Source organism: Atractosteus spatula, chromosome 5, assembly GCF_055471065.1.
Source record: "Atractosteus spatula isolate fAtrSpa1 chromosome 5, fAtrSpa1.hap1, whole genome shotgun sequence".
Classification (NCBI taxonomy): Eukaryota; Metazoa; Chordata; class Actinopteri; order Semionotiformes; family Lepisosteidae; genus Atractosteus; species Atractosteus spatula.
In genome coordinates, this window is record NC_142710.1 from 30531583 (window position 1) to 30546811 (window position 15229).

Here is a 15229-nt window from a genome sequence, read left to right on the forward strand (position 1 = left end):
TTTCAAAGGATAAGTGTTAACGATCACTCCTCCGCGCAATTGCCCCTTATTTTCTGGACATCTTCCCCAAACAAAATGAAACTATTTTCCAAGAACCCTGAATAACTGTACACCAGTGACTTAATACACAGATTTATACAATATGCACGTATATATATACAGTATACAGTATATATGCATGTACTGTATACACACATATTGTATATACAGAAATATTCCTAAGTCCCCAGTAAGAGTAGAATGGTCAACATTTTTCCACAGTACATTCATTCTTGTTGTATAAACACTAACCTTCTAGTTGATAATTTCACTGAGATACCGATGTCTTTGTATTTGTTATATTTTTATACCTGACATTTTGAAATGGTGTCATTATCTTTATTGTACAGCTTAATTTCATTTCAATATTGTACCATTTTATGAACAGACTTGTGGCTGCTCCCCATTCCCCAACACCATTGTGCATCATGTCTTAATATGCTTTGCTGAAACAACTGAAGAAAAATAATATTTGTGGAGTTACAAGTAGATTGCTTATACTTATTATTGGCAATTTATTCAAAATAGTTTCAGATTAGTTGTGCCAATGCTTTTGATTGCATATCCTGAATACTCTCTAACCTTTTTTGTGTCTGTTTTTGTCTGTTCAATAGCAATGATCTCCCAGACCAAATTCATGTTGACTGGACTCTTTCTCAAGGGCCTGCCAAGAGTATCCTTCAGTACAACATTTAAATATGGTTAAGGGTCAGGTAAGACCATGGAACAACGCTGTACATCTGCGCTTTTTTTTCTTCTTTTTACTTAATAAAGGGTCCAGTGCCGCTATGTTCTTCAAGTGAAAAATACGCCTCAGTCAAGAACTGCCTTCTGAGCCGTGTCTAAATACACATCTAAAAACAGCTTCTATTTTCACAGCAGCGTATACAGTATTTGCACACCAGCAAAACCCTAAACCTTCACTTCACCGCCTCTACTTTTTACTGTAGGTACAACAAAGTATGTGAGATAAGAGAGGGGGAAGCTTGACACAGAACTAAGAAATCAGCATAAATCTGCTCAGGGAAGTGAGAAGCACTGAACATGTCAAACTAAATGGTGAGATACTATATGTGCAACAACAATGAAAAATATCAAATTTAAATCAAATTTATGCCAAATCTTATCTTAAGTATGTCATCCTTAAACAGTGAATATACAACATGCATGTATATCTACTGTCCTACTTGGGAAAAACAGCAGATACAAGGGTTTTTGCTTTATTTCTTTTAAATGAAAATTAATACTGTCTAGCATTCGTGCTTCCCATCTTAGCCCCAAAAGTTAAAAAAGTATCCTCTTACAACAAAAGCAATCACTAAAGCGAGAACAACAAGATATACATATTTTGACTAAATAATAGTAACTGACAATTATTTAAGCCAGTGTTTCTGCTTCAGTGGTAAAATTTAGACAAAAAAAATAATACAGTCTTTCCAATCCAGGTCTCAAAACAGGTTTTGTTTCTTTCCAGTAATTTTGCTTATGCAGTGCTCTCACAGTACAACATTGGTCATTGCCAAACTACCCAGAAACAGATTTCAGAAAAAAAACCCAACCTAAAACCACCTGATTAGTTAGAGAATTAAATTCAAAAGCATTGCCATAAAAAGACCTCACTGTCATTTACAGATGTAACCGCATGAGTTTAAAATACACTGCTTAAACAAAGAGAATGAATGTACATTGAGAACAATCATTTTATTCTTTTCAAAGGTCTAAGATTTCTGATGTCTGGGACACGAGGCTTGTAACTTACAGTACCAGCTAAATAAATGGGGACTGCAGTAGGGAAAACAATTATCCTGTGACACATTTAAGATTCTGATTTCAGCTTAATGAAGACATTTCAGTGAAAGACAGGATGTGAAAGTCCATCCTTTTTTAAGAGTTCTGGAGAATTAAAACTACTGTCACTGCTGAATACTTGAGCATATTGAGTAAGTGTGGAGTGTATGTTTCCCATAGTGCCTTTTAGATTAGAATCTGCTGTCCCCTGAGATGACATGTTTTTAGCTAAAATCAAAGAGACCCTGTGATACTAAAAGGATAGAATTCCAGCCGTTATGCTCTTGTATAAATAAAGTGCAACAAACCGATTTACTCCGACCATTAAATTGACATTTCCCAGGAATTAAAAAAAACATTTTAAACTAAACACTAAACATAAAAAATTCTCTCTTTGTGCCCCTCTGTTGTTTAAGTGTACAGTCATCACACCTGGAGGAATGTTAAAATCAAAGTCTATTCAGGACAGATGCATTTGGGAATTTCACTGATCAATCCCCAAGAGAACAACGTGAATGACATAATTTCTCTCCTGATGCCAAATACAGGTTGTTCCCGGCTGGCTTTATGCTTCTGTCATATGCCTTGCAGGGCAGAGCATTCTCCATGGGTATGTATGAGGTGTCCATAGGTATGAAAACTAAAGTTATATACTAGATAGGTTTGCTGAGCTGTGCCAGGACTTTTGGAGAGTGCTGAACCTTTCCTTTTTGAATAATAAAGAAAAACTGTCTATTACGGAAATTTTCTTTTTTCTCGTTTTTTTTTGTGTTTAACAAAACCTGAAGATGCTTCTGTATTCCATTAACAAAGGAATGGAGATCTATCCAGCCCCCTAGAAAATGTTCATTGACCAGCTGCACCGAGAAATCTTCAACTTATCTTGTTAGAGGTTGAAACAGGATTAAATTAGAAAGTCAGATGTAAGTTACAAGCCTCTAGTGCTTATTGAAAGGGTCCTCAGGGCATAGCTTCGGCACAGATCTGCTCTTCTGTAATATCATCTAGCATCTGAGCTTCCACAGGGCTGCACATCTCATTTTCAAAGACTTCTGCATTCACCATTGTGTCCTCAGTACCTTTTGTCTTGACCTGCTGCTCAGATGGGGAGGTGCTTTCAATTGACTCCAGATCCTCGATGCCTGCTCTGTAATGAATCATAAGCAGAGTGAGCGCCTGTAGTCTCTCCCCAGACTTAGACAAGGCAGTGGCTATCAACGCCTTTTTTCGAGCATCTGACGTCTCCTTCTCCTCATTCACCAGGGAGTTGTTGTGCTCCAGCTCCTGGTCGATCTCATGCTGGAGCTTATCCAGCATAAATTCCAGCTTCTGGAAGCGTTCATCAGTAGGCAATCCGCGGTATAGGTCCCGGCCGATTTCCTTGACGGCAATGAAAACGCTGTCATCCAGGCCTCCTTCCTTTCGGACCAGCTTATTCCCCGAGGTGACAGGCCGCTTAGAGGGGCTACCTCCCATGTAGGTCTCAGTGTCGCTGCTCTCATTGTCTGAGGTGTTTGGAGTGTGTTTAGGGGAGGGCTCCACCATGTCTCCTCCCTGCTCAGTCAGACGTGCCTTGGGGACCTGTCGTAAATTAAGCAAACGGGAACTGGTGTTGATGATATGTCTAGTTAATCCTGTGGCTCTGTTCATGGTTGATTTCGCCTCCAAGTCCACCCTCCTGTCAGCTGCAATACAGAAAGGATGCTCACTGAGACACTTCTCCTGGCATTTCTTATGGCACACATAGGTACAGATCATACACTGGGAAGCGGCTTTGGTCCATACTTTTTTCTTGCAGTAGTCGCACCATGTGGGGTTTTGGAACTGTGTATCTTGGAAGTTGTGCTTCACCTCTGAATTCTGCATAGCAGAGAGGCCAACGTCCTCCTTAGGAAGCAGGAGCTCCTCCTCCTGAACACCGCATTCCCCTTCCCTTTCCACTAGGCCACTTGAGTGCTCAGATTCTCCTTCACTCAGGTAGCTGAAGTTTAAGGTGATGTCGCCATAGCACAGTTTCTCGTTAAATCCCTTATGGGTGCTGAGATTTCGGAGAGCAGTTCTACTCACATTTGCTTTTGGTTCCGGTGCGTTTAACCTGAAAGTGGTTTGAAATTCCATAGACAATGTGGACAGACATTCCAAAGCAATGTGTTCAAGTTTCAGACTGACATGTCCTAAGCAAAGGAGGCTGCCAATTTTAAAAGGGTCTTTGCACCAAACTGCTATGTTAAGGTACTTATGGTGACTCTCCACCTCAAATACAGAGGAGGCCTTGTTCCATCTTGCTATCTGCTTCCGATATGTGGCTTCTGAGGACTCCCACACTGTGTTGTCTTCCACACTGTCCTTTGTACTGCAGGAGCTCTCGCAGACCTTGTCTTTGGTCAAGTCCTGTTTGTTTGAATTGGACGAACCCAGTTCTTCACTCTGCTCTGCTGGTTTGCCTCCCTGTTTCTCTGCAGGTTTGTCCCCATTGCTTAAAGGTGGTGGTGGCCTCTCTGGCTTCTCCTGGGGGGCATCCCCTGAATCCAGTAGGCACTGTGTTTCTGAAGCTAAGGTTAACTTTATGTGAGGTCTAGGAGGAACTGGGGGTCTGTTTGGGACTGTCTGTGGAGGCTTACTCTGCTGTTGTGGTGCCTCAGACACCTCAGAGCTTTTTGAGAGGGGAGGCTTACTCACCTCCTTTGGCTGTGGTTTCAGAGGAGACTGAAGGCTGGCCAAGTTTAGCTTGCGGTTAAGGATGGGTGATATTGTGCCCAGAGGTTTAGAAGCAAGATTGACCACTGTCCTTTTGGGGCTTTGGTTAACGGTGAGCAGAGATTCTTCCTTAGCCTCAGTGTTTGTGGATTTCATATCCGAAACAAGCTCCTCAAATTCAGAGTCCAAATCTTTGCTATCGGCGGGATCTAGCGTTGTAATAGTGGCCGGGTCCTCTTCATACACAGGCTGGGACAGATAGCTAGGTTCCTCGAACTGGCTGAACCCCTCTTGCAGCACCCCTACTGGTGGCATCTGGTGACGCACAGGCCTCTCGTATAACACGATCACCTTCTCTCCTGCCTGCTTCAGAAGCTTCGACACTTGAACCGAAGAGGTCACTTTAACACCTGTCAGCAAACAGAGAGGGAGTCAGCAAGTGTACACATTGCTCAGTAGAGTATATCTTCAAGAACCTTAATAGAATGTGATATTAGTTGCATTCAATTATTTATAAACATTATTAATACTTAAAAAATAATTTGATCTAAAGGTTTATTTTTTAATTTGTAAAGTGTTTTGGCTTTGTGTAGGTTTAACACCCTTGAAACAAAAAAAACAAAAAAACATTTTTTTTCAGTCTGTGTTGGTTGGGTGTTCCCGTCATTCCCTTTTCCCGTTTTTTCCTGCACTGCATTTACACTTCCCTTTGGCCAAATAGCACAAGATATGGAAATCTGTCATTTTCCATTTCTTCCTCAAAAGCTGACAAGTACATTTTCCCTAATCTATAAAGGTCAGAGAAGAATGTAATGAATTTCTCTTCTATTTGCTTAATAATGGAAGGAAGCTCACACTGTTCCTTCTGTAAATATCGGATGTGATTACTGATAAAAATCACCTATATTTTCCTGTCCAAATTACAGCTGAAAAAATAGATTTTTCCAAGCAGCAGCTGCTTTTGAACAACAATCAATGACTTTAAAGCAACACATTTCAATACTATGTCAAACACACTTTACATTAAAAACTGAAGTGTGTCTTTATATGTATTAATGTATATGGAAAACTTTCTCTGCATCTTTTAGTGTTCATAAGACATTGATTTTGGAACCCTCTATTCTTTTCTCTGGGGAAAAAAAAAAACTCCCACTCCAAACTCATCTCCCTGTCTCAACAAAGCCTAAATGTGATTCGGATACTTGGATGGATTGAACAGCAAATTGTGATGCGCTCTAACCTCCGATACCAATTAGGCGGTCTCCTTTCTGCAGGTCAGCCAGCGCAGCCGGGGAGTTGGGGACCACGGTCTCAATACTGACGTGAACAGCATCGCCCTCGTTGGCCGAAACCTGTCTGAAGGTCAGGCCCACACTCTGAGAGCTGCCCTTGACCAGCTCCGCCTGAAAGACAAACAACACAGACCTCACTGCGGCTGTTCTCCTTTGTCTCCATCCCTTATTCCTGTAGATGGGTGAAACAACCTTTCTTCCACACCTCTTTGACACTTCCTTATATAATAAGAGCGGTGTTAGAAAACAATTGGATGCCATACTGCAGTGTTTCAGAACGTCAACAAGTTTCCCCCGTGCCAAGCCCAGCTCTGCCTCTGCCCGGATCCAATCACAGTCACCCCTCGCTGCTGTCACTGCCAACAATGAGCGTCCATAGATGCTGGACAAGAAGGAAAACGAAGCGGAATATGGAAAACAACAATATGGAAGCACATGGACACAACCTAAGACCTAAGTCCATCACAGGGCAGACAAACACAGATACAGACATGCATTTATGCACTCAAAACAAGGCCAATTAATTAGTACATTATTGGACTGTGGGAGGAAATTGGAGCACGTAAACACGGGGAGAACATACAAACATGCAGATAAGACAGCACCCCAGGAACTGAACCCAGAGCTCCAGCAATGCTAATCAGTGCACCACTGTGCTGCCCCTCTTTACATAAGTCATTCCAAAGCAATGTATAATTTCCAGAAAGACTCCAGGAAATCTTTTCCCACTTAGACAGAGATAGCAACACCAGCTTAACACAGTCAACACAGCAACAGTGTAACGAAATGATACAATAACACAACAATAAAATACAATACAATCAGTACAGTCAGTACTGTTTCTTCTATACTGTTGTTTGCGATCCTGATCATAGAGGCTTGTGCTACTCGTTTACCTTCCATTTCTAGCCTGCAGCCATATCACCCTGCAACTCACAACATGTAACCCACTGAAGCTAAGCAGGTGTGAGCCTGGTTAGTACCTGGATGGGAGACCTCCTGGGGAAAAACTAAGATTGCTGCTGGAAGAGGTGTTAGTGGGGCCAGCAGGGGGTGCTCATCCTGCGGTCCATGTGGGTTCTAATGCCCCAGTATGGTGACGGGGACACTATACTGTAAACAGGCGCCGTCCTTCGGATGAGACGTAAAACCGAGGTCCTGACTCTCTGTGGTCATTAAAAATCCCAGGGCTCGAAAAGAGTAGAGGTGTAACCCCGGTGTCCTGGCCAAATTTCCCCCTGGCCCTTACCAATCATGGCCTCCTTATAATCCCCATCTATAAATTGGCTTCATTACTCTGCTCTCCTCCCCACTAATAGCTGATGTGTGGTGAGCGTTCTGGTGCACTATGGCTGCCGTTGCATCATCCAGGTGGGGCTGCACATTGGTGGTGGAGGGGAGTCCCCATTACCTGTAAAGCGCTTTGAGTCGAGTGTCCAGAAAAGCGCTATTTACTGTAAGTGTAAGCAATCATTATTATTATTTGAAGGTCTCAGTTACATAGATGGACCCTTAATGAACTAAATTATTGGATTAATTTGAAGTCTTTGTTTTGAATTATTAAACATTTTGGATTTAAGTAGCTGAAAACCTTCCATTTGTAAACAAAAATATGTAAATTCTCATGCGGAACAAAAAGCAGCAGGTGTGTGGGCCAGTCGGTATTAGTCTAGCCCTGTGGAAATGGCCGTAGTTACCTGTGGGGATACAGACAGTAACTGAATTTAAACTATTTGAGGGCACTTTTTAACAAAAATGTGATTTTTAGTAATAAAATGAACTCCCATTAGCACCATACCATCCCTTGACCCCTCCAACACTACAGTATCTTCAACGTGCAGATTTTAAAGTTTACTTCCTATTCATTTTCTTGTCCAATGTTAACACTTCTCTTTTATTTTACATAGCAACAGGCCTGAGAGTGAAAATAATTCAAACCCCTCAGCACAAAGATGTTGCCTTTCCTGTGTAATAGGGACATACAGACAAGTATTATAAAAAAAAACCTTCTGAAAAGAGTTGGGAACAAACACTGACTAAACAGCATTAGGAACATTAACATTAAACAACAGTAAATTAATTAATGCTGGTGTAAACCAGCTCTCCTATTCACATCACAGACCTCGATTTCGCATTCTACTAGAAACAGAGAATGAAGCCACTCTTGTCAGAGCAGAGATGGAGTGACCAGCTCCCTTCCAGGGAACCTGGGATTTCTTATAGCAGTTGAACACCTGTGACCAGACAGCGGGATGAAACTGGAGGATCCACAAACCCCACACAGACAGGCGTCCAAGGTAGAAATCAATCTCAGCTCTATGAGAAAGCGGTGCCAACACAACACACCTCCCTTCCATCTTATCTGTAGTAATACTTATAACTAAAATACAAATAAGTAAACAATAATTACCCAACAGCTAAATCACCCTGCAACTCACAACTGGCACTGAAGCTCAGCAGGTGTGAGCCTGGCCAGTACCTGGATGGGAGACCTCCTGGGAAAGCTAAGGTTGCTGCTGGAAGAGGTTTTAGTGGGGCCAGCAGGGGGCGTTCACCTTATGTGGGTCCATGCGGGTCCTAATGCCCCAGTATAGTGACGGGGACACTATACTGTAAACAGGCGCTGTCCTTCGGATGAGACGTAAAACCGAGGTCCTGACTCTCTGTGGTCATTAAAAATCCTAGGACATTTCTTGAAAAGGGTAGGGGTGTAACCCCGGCGTCCTGGCCAAATTTCTGCCTGGCCTTTATCAATTGTGACCTCTTAATAATGCTCATCTATGAATTGGCTTCATCGCTTTGTTCTTCTCTCCACTAATGGCTGATGTGTGGTGAGTGTACTGGTGCACTATGGCCGCCGTTATATCATCCCAGTAGGGGCTACACGTCGGTGGTGAAAGGGAATCCCCATTTCCTATAAAGTGCTTTGAGTGGAGTGTCCAGAAAAGTGCTATATAAGTGTAAGAATTATTTATTTAAATACAAAGCATTCCCAAAAAAATAGCATCATTTTATTTTCCCCAATACATCCATGTACAGTATATGTTTCATTTTGAAATACTGCCTGCATCTGGCTGTGAATCATGCACAAGATAAAGACAAAAACCACAAATGACTCTGTGTGTTTGGTGTTTTATAGCATTTATATTATCTGTCCATCTATGTATCAGTGATGATTTCAGCTGTCAATACAACGGGAAAGAGGTTTGCAGAACTCTTTAGAGGAGAGAAAAATAATGACTTATCCAAGGTCTGGATGACAATGAAATGCATGTTAATTGCTAAGTGAGAAGATGCCTGTAATTAGAGGTAATGATACCATCATGGTGACTGTCACTGTGTTGCCAGCTGTCTTAGTCACGGTTTCAGTCCTGGGTACTGAACTGAAGATTAGGATGACATTTCCAACTGTACACCTGGCCTCAGCTTTGTCACCTCTCTTCTCAACAGCTTATCACAATACAACATCAGTGTCTGCATTGAAGCACTGAAGTTATTAATGACATTTGAGTGTTGGAGACTGTGTGGGACTAATTACTTAACAAGTGTATGAAAATACCTTGGATTGGAAAATAAAAGCCAAGAAGCCATTTTTTCACCTTGTTGTCAGCTATACATTTTCTGTTAAAATACCTAAAATTACAATAGAGATTCCTATGCATGCCGTAATGATGGCAAAGGTAGCTTTCCTATCAATGCTTTCTTCGTGATTATGAGCAACAATGAAGACCGGTATAAAAATAGTTTTCTAACTGCTGAAGAAACAGCTTGAAATTTAGAAGCAAAGTGAATGTTTTATTTAAACAAAGGTTTGTAAACTTTGAGTGAAATTTTTGTCAAATAAAAAATTAAACATCTTTGGGGTGTGACTATTTTGGGAATTTGAAGTAGTTATGGATTGTGGTTTTGTCTATTACCCAAAGATATTCAAAACAAAACAAATGTATTCTGCCATCCATTGTGAAAGTACAATACACTTCAGGAAACTGAAAGTGGGATGACACTTAAACATGGCTCCAGCAGACTCAGACATTCTTACTTCAGTTTTATCTTTCACACAAATGTCTGTGTCAAATGATTACAAGCACAGAGTTGGAGACACTTTCTATTTTCTCCCTTTTTCCTAACATTAAAAAGTACACAACGTTTATGTAGTATATTGTATTCTTTGCTATATTATCAATGGCAAAAAAAACAAAGCAGTACATACGGAGCATCAGAAAAAAATCTGATCTGTTGCAATGAAAGAAGCTTAAAGAACAAAGATTGGACTGACAGCTGTATTTTACAGTTCAAAGGATATAAAACAAAGCGACAAAATGGAAAACAAATACTTCAATATGGAAACCACACACACACACAAAAACAAAATTCCACTAACAGACCTTTTCTGAAAACAAAATGTGAGTAAAACTGATCAATAGGATAATATGATACTGTATGTAGCTAGTTTTTAATGTTGCTTAAGAAATGACACCAAAGCTACAGTATAATTTTAAATGTACTTCAGTGTGATGTTGGTACAGAAGACGCCCAGGGAAAAAAAGGTGAGGCACCAAAGAGATTAATAATTGTAATGATACAGCTAATGTCATTTGTATCTAAAATTCTTGTAGAGGGCAATGTTGTGATTCTATTAAATGGCAAATGAAAAAGTAGCAGAGCTATGCAAAGTGGCAAGCTGTCTCACTTGATTTGTCTGGTGCTGTAGGCAGCACTTAAACTCAGCTGTGCACAAGACTTCCTGGACACTAAGAAGGCCAGATGCAGCACTGGCCTGATACTGTACTGATCATCTACAGATGTATCTGCCCAAAAAGCACAAAGAAAAACGAGAGAGCAAAATATACCCAGGGGACAAACACTGGGAAGTTCGGAAAGTACAATGTATTCCATTTAATGAGCAAGCTGTCATTTTGATTGATAGATATGTGCTGAAAACGCATTTGGATTGTGAATACTGAAAAATATTGAAAAGAGACATGACATTTGTTTCGATACAGACATAATTAATAATAATGATACAGACATAAATAATTTTACAACAGGACTAATTTTTCACACATTTCCAGGTGACAGCATCAAGATTCTAGAAATATTGAATTGGTTCTTATGGGTCCAAGAAAGCAAGGCACCACACTATTTGCAAAACTCAAAAGCAAAAAAAAACATTACAGCTGACTGAAGCAAGGGGCAGAATGGACATCCACCGAAGAATATTCTGAAAATAACATTTTATAAAAACCAGCACAAGATTTTTTAAATAAAATTACCACACTAGCAAAAAAGTCTAGGCTGTCTAAAAACAGCAAAAGAATACCTTCAACATTTAAAAAAAATCTTTCACACTCTTTACTTTTTGGTATATAGCTCTGTGCCATTGGCACATCGGTTTATATTATTCTGGTACTGTTAAGTACCATTCAGATGAAGACAAAGTAACATTTTACAATAGTGACTCATCAGGCCAGAATGTATGCTGGATTAAGCAGTGTTAAGAGTGAGTTCACATAACTCCCCTACTGAATGGGACACTGGTCCATCTCGGGGGTTACAACGGTCCCTAATGGGGGTAAAATACCTTTCTCAAGCGTACAACAGCAGCAGCTGTAGCTGGGACTTGAACCTACGACCAGTCAGTCATGAGTGCAGAAGCTTACGCACTATGCTACATCACCCCAACATTACTCGTAAAATGAGATACATTCGATCAGACCACTATGAAGATACCAGTTCTCAGTTCCCACCCATTTGCAATCAGCTCACTGGTGCAGCCCTGTTGGCAGCACAGGAGGGATGAAATCAATGAGCGAGTGTGCTCCGAAAAGGGCACCATCAGAACCGACTGCTTCTTCCTCACTCTGCAGAAAGACGGAGTGAGGGCAAAGGCAGCTCTCCCCACAATCATTCTGCAGCAAGCAAACCAGCAGAGCGTGGCACATCACAAGCCCCCACTTGAGACCCCCTGCTCACAGCTGGCTAATGATACTGTACAATCCACATTCTTAACTGGATCACCTGAAACATGGGCTAAAATCTGTGCTACTGCCTTTGCCTCTCTCACTGGAGAGAGGAATAAGCTCAGGGTTGCTGAAATCTTTATTAAATAGAAATTCCCCTCCAATGGGGAATTACACTCTGACCTTGTTGTGCCAGTGAGCCTACATATCCATCATGTTAATACCTAGAATTGTCACCACTCAAGAGAACAAGGGTCAGGCCAAACCGAACAAATCTGAGAACATGGACTGCCTGAATTCACATTTTTAAAACGACTGAGCTACATTCTGAAATGAGAAATGGTTGCCCAAGAAGAAAAATAAACTATTTTAGAAAGAGCCTGGCAATAAGCAAAAGAGTTTTAGAAAGATAGTTACATTTCTTTTTTTTAATCTAAACAAAATGATGGAACTGGGAAAGCAAGCCTGAATGTATGTATTGTTATGGAATAGAAGCAGATACAATTTTCATTTCATATGATACCAGGACACCTATCATTTATATGTATAGATCTATTTTTGTTTTGTTTTTTTTGGGGGGGGGGGGGGGGGGAGTTTCATGTTGTACTGCTAAATCTTTTATATAAAATCTCAACTAGCTTGACTGACTAATTGAAGGTTTGCATGAAATGCAATGACAATTTTGATGTATCATCTAGCATTCTAAAAAAGAAAAACAAAAAAAACTTTCACAGTATAATGGATTATGAAGATTAAGACAGAATGGACGTCCTTTCCGGTTTTGCTCAAATGCATGCCTATAATTGGCTTATTCAACTACATTTAGTGGTTTCAGCTTTAGAAAAAAAAATTCAAAAGCGCTGGTTAAAAAAATAATTCAATTCACATTTTAGTCACTTAAAATAAGTGCATTCATTTTTAAAAATCATAAAATATAATTTTTCATGCAATTCTGCAATAATTGAAGTGTCTCTAAATTAATTAAATTTATCCAACAGGATGGATGAGGCAAAATGGGTGCTGGTATCATACCAGACTTTCTTCTATATTCTAAGGAAAATGACAACATCCTTTCTGTTCTACAGGCTAAGGCCATAGATTTACACCGACAGACCAGGGACGCACTAATGTAGTGCCCATCCAGAAGAAGGGTGAGACGACTGAACCAGATAATTATAGATCAATAAGTCTGACTTCTATTACATGCAAGACTATGGAAAAAGTTATTAAAACTAAATTAGAGGATCATAAATGGCAATAAAGGCTTAGGGAACATTCAATATTAGAAGAGGTAGGCCTGGCCCAAAAAACGTATTTGATTTTTTTTAAACAAGCAACAACACTAATGCATATATACAGTATACAAAGGATATATGATACAATGAACTACTTATTATGGTACCTCTGTGTATTGAGAACTGACTAATAGAAAACAATATAGATATGGGGTGAATGCTCTGAATGAGGTGAATTTTTACTGGGATCACCGTTTCTTAATTTATATCAGTGATTAAGATTCTGGTATAGTTTGCAGGTTTAGCAGCTGACTTCTAAACTAACTGAAATCCAAAAAGATTCAGGTAAAATTCAAGACAGGGCAAAGACCAGGCAGACAACGTTTTGGAAAAAAATATAAATACAAAAATGGGTAACACTTAAGAAGAGGCTACTAATGGAAAAGACTGAGTAAGAATTAGTAAGGCCTCATTTAGAATATTATGTACTATTTTGGTCCCCTTGTTAGAAAAGATATTACTGGTCTGGAATCAGTCCAGAGACATTCCAGGGCTTAAGGGAATGTCCTTCCCTGACAGGCTGAAGGAACTAAAACTTTTTCATCTCAAAACAGGAATAATTACGCAGGGAGCCGATAGACGTACAGTATTCAAAATCCTCTAAGGCACTGACAAAGTCATCCCAGCTGATTAATCATGAATGAACAGTGAAACACAAACCAGAGGAAACAAGTGGAAACTACATTGATGTGCTTTTAACACAGAGAACAGGAGGCACTTCTTTACTCCAAGGGATGTGGGAGTATGCAACAAGCTGATGTTGAAGCTGATACTCTGGCTTCCTTCAAGAAATGGCGGCATGTGATCCTTGCATCAATTAAGTACTCACTGCCAAATAAGCTTAATGGGCTGAATAGTCTCTTCTCATTTGTGATATTTCTTATGTGCTTAATTAAGGAGAGCAGTGTTCATCTTTTTAAAGTCCTCCTGTCTTCCAATGTCATGCTAGCTAGGTTAGCTGGGGTCTCCAAATTGCCCCTGTGTGTACATGTGTCTGCCATATGATGGGCTGGCATCCCATCAAGGGTGTACCTTACTTCCAGTGTCTGCTGGTAGACTCTGTGTAAGTTAACATGCTGGACTGCATTTTGCAACTTAACAAATAAACCAGCCTACCAATTGTCAGCAACAGCTTGCTAATGTAAATAGCAGATCCTTTGGTTTTTTAATTTCCCAGTGCACTGGTGCTAACAGATACAGTTTCTTGGCATTTTTTTTAAAAGATCGCACACTGCAGAAGCCAACGAATGCCTTCTTTTGCCAGTTTTAGTTGCTACTGAGGAGTACAGATAATGTACATCTCAGGTTGCAACCAAAAATGTACACAAATATCTCTATATTGCAATGCAGTACATGATTAAACAAGATTTCTTTTTATTTGATCAAAATCCCTTTCAACATATGAACTGAATTTGTTTCACAGAAGTTAAACAGCAGCAATTATTTTAAAACTGCAGTATTTTACCACCTCTTGTATGTAAATTAATTGTAAATCTTTTCATCTGAGGAAAACTCATCAGAAAAGACCTACAACTGAGCCAGTTCGTTGTCACCTGACATTTTGTTTTGGTAAGCAAAGAATTCACAATGAAAATTTTAACAGGAGAACCCGACCTCATAACCTCCTCTTATGAAACAAGCATATACACAGAATAACACCATTTAAGGAGTAGCACAAACATATAGGGATATAACAAGACAATTAAGCAGCAATTATGACCTGTGCTGAAGAACATAGGGCCATTCGAAATGGCCACAATTATATGAAGCAATATCCTCTGTGCCAGGCTGACAAGCAGAAACACCATGATCTAATCATTACTTTCATCTGGGCTTCTGCTTTTAACAAGCATTTTGTAACACAGCTCCTCGCCTGAGCCCTTGATCAGATACCAGGCCTGGGTGGGAATTCAGATGTGGCTATGCTGCCACAAACTTCAATTCCAGGGAGCAATCTCAGTAATGTAGAGAAGTCGCACACACTCTGGGGATCATCCGCATGAGTGACAAAATAAAGTGCAAGGCATTTACAGGTCATGGCGGATATACAATACTGGGAGCAAGCTGATGGCTTGAGCACAAAGGAGGTTGGAAGCGATTATGGCAGAATGGCAGATTTGTGCAATGTTTACACTAGGTGAAAAAGAACCGTTTTCTT

The 15229-nt window shown here is 40.2% G+C and overlaps 1 protein-coding gene across 1 annotated transcript in view; it reads right to left on the bottom strand.

Moving 5' to 3' along the window:
• Positions 1-1274: 1274 nt before the first annotated feature.
• The window catches only part of pdzd8 (PDZ domain containing 8), a 60622-nt gene continuing 46667 nt past the window's right edge, over positions 1275-15229 (bottom strand). The window contains exons 4-5 of the mRNA XM_088917192.1: positions 5765-5927; positions 1275-4934 (exon numbers count right to left, since the gene is read on the bottom strand). Of these exons, the coding sequence (XP_088773318.1) occupies positions 2788-4934; positions 5765-5927 (2310 nt within the window). The 3' untranslated portion in view covers positions 1275-2787. The remainder of the gene's footprint in view (positions 4935-5764; positions 5928-15229) is intronic.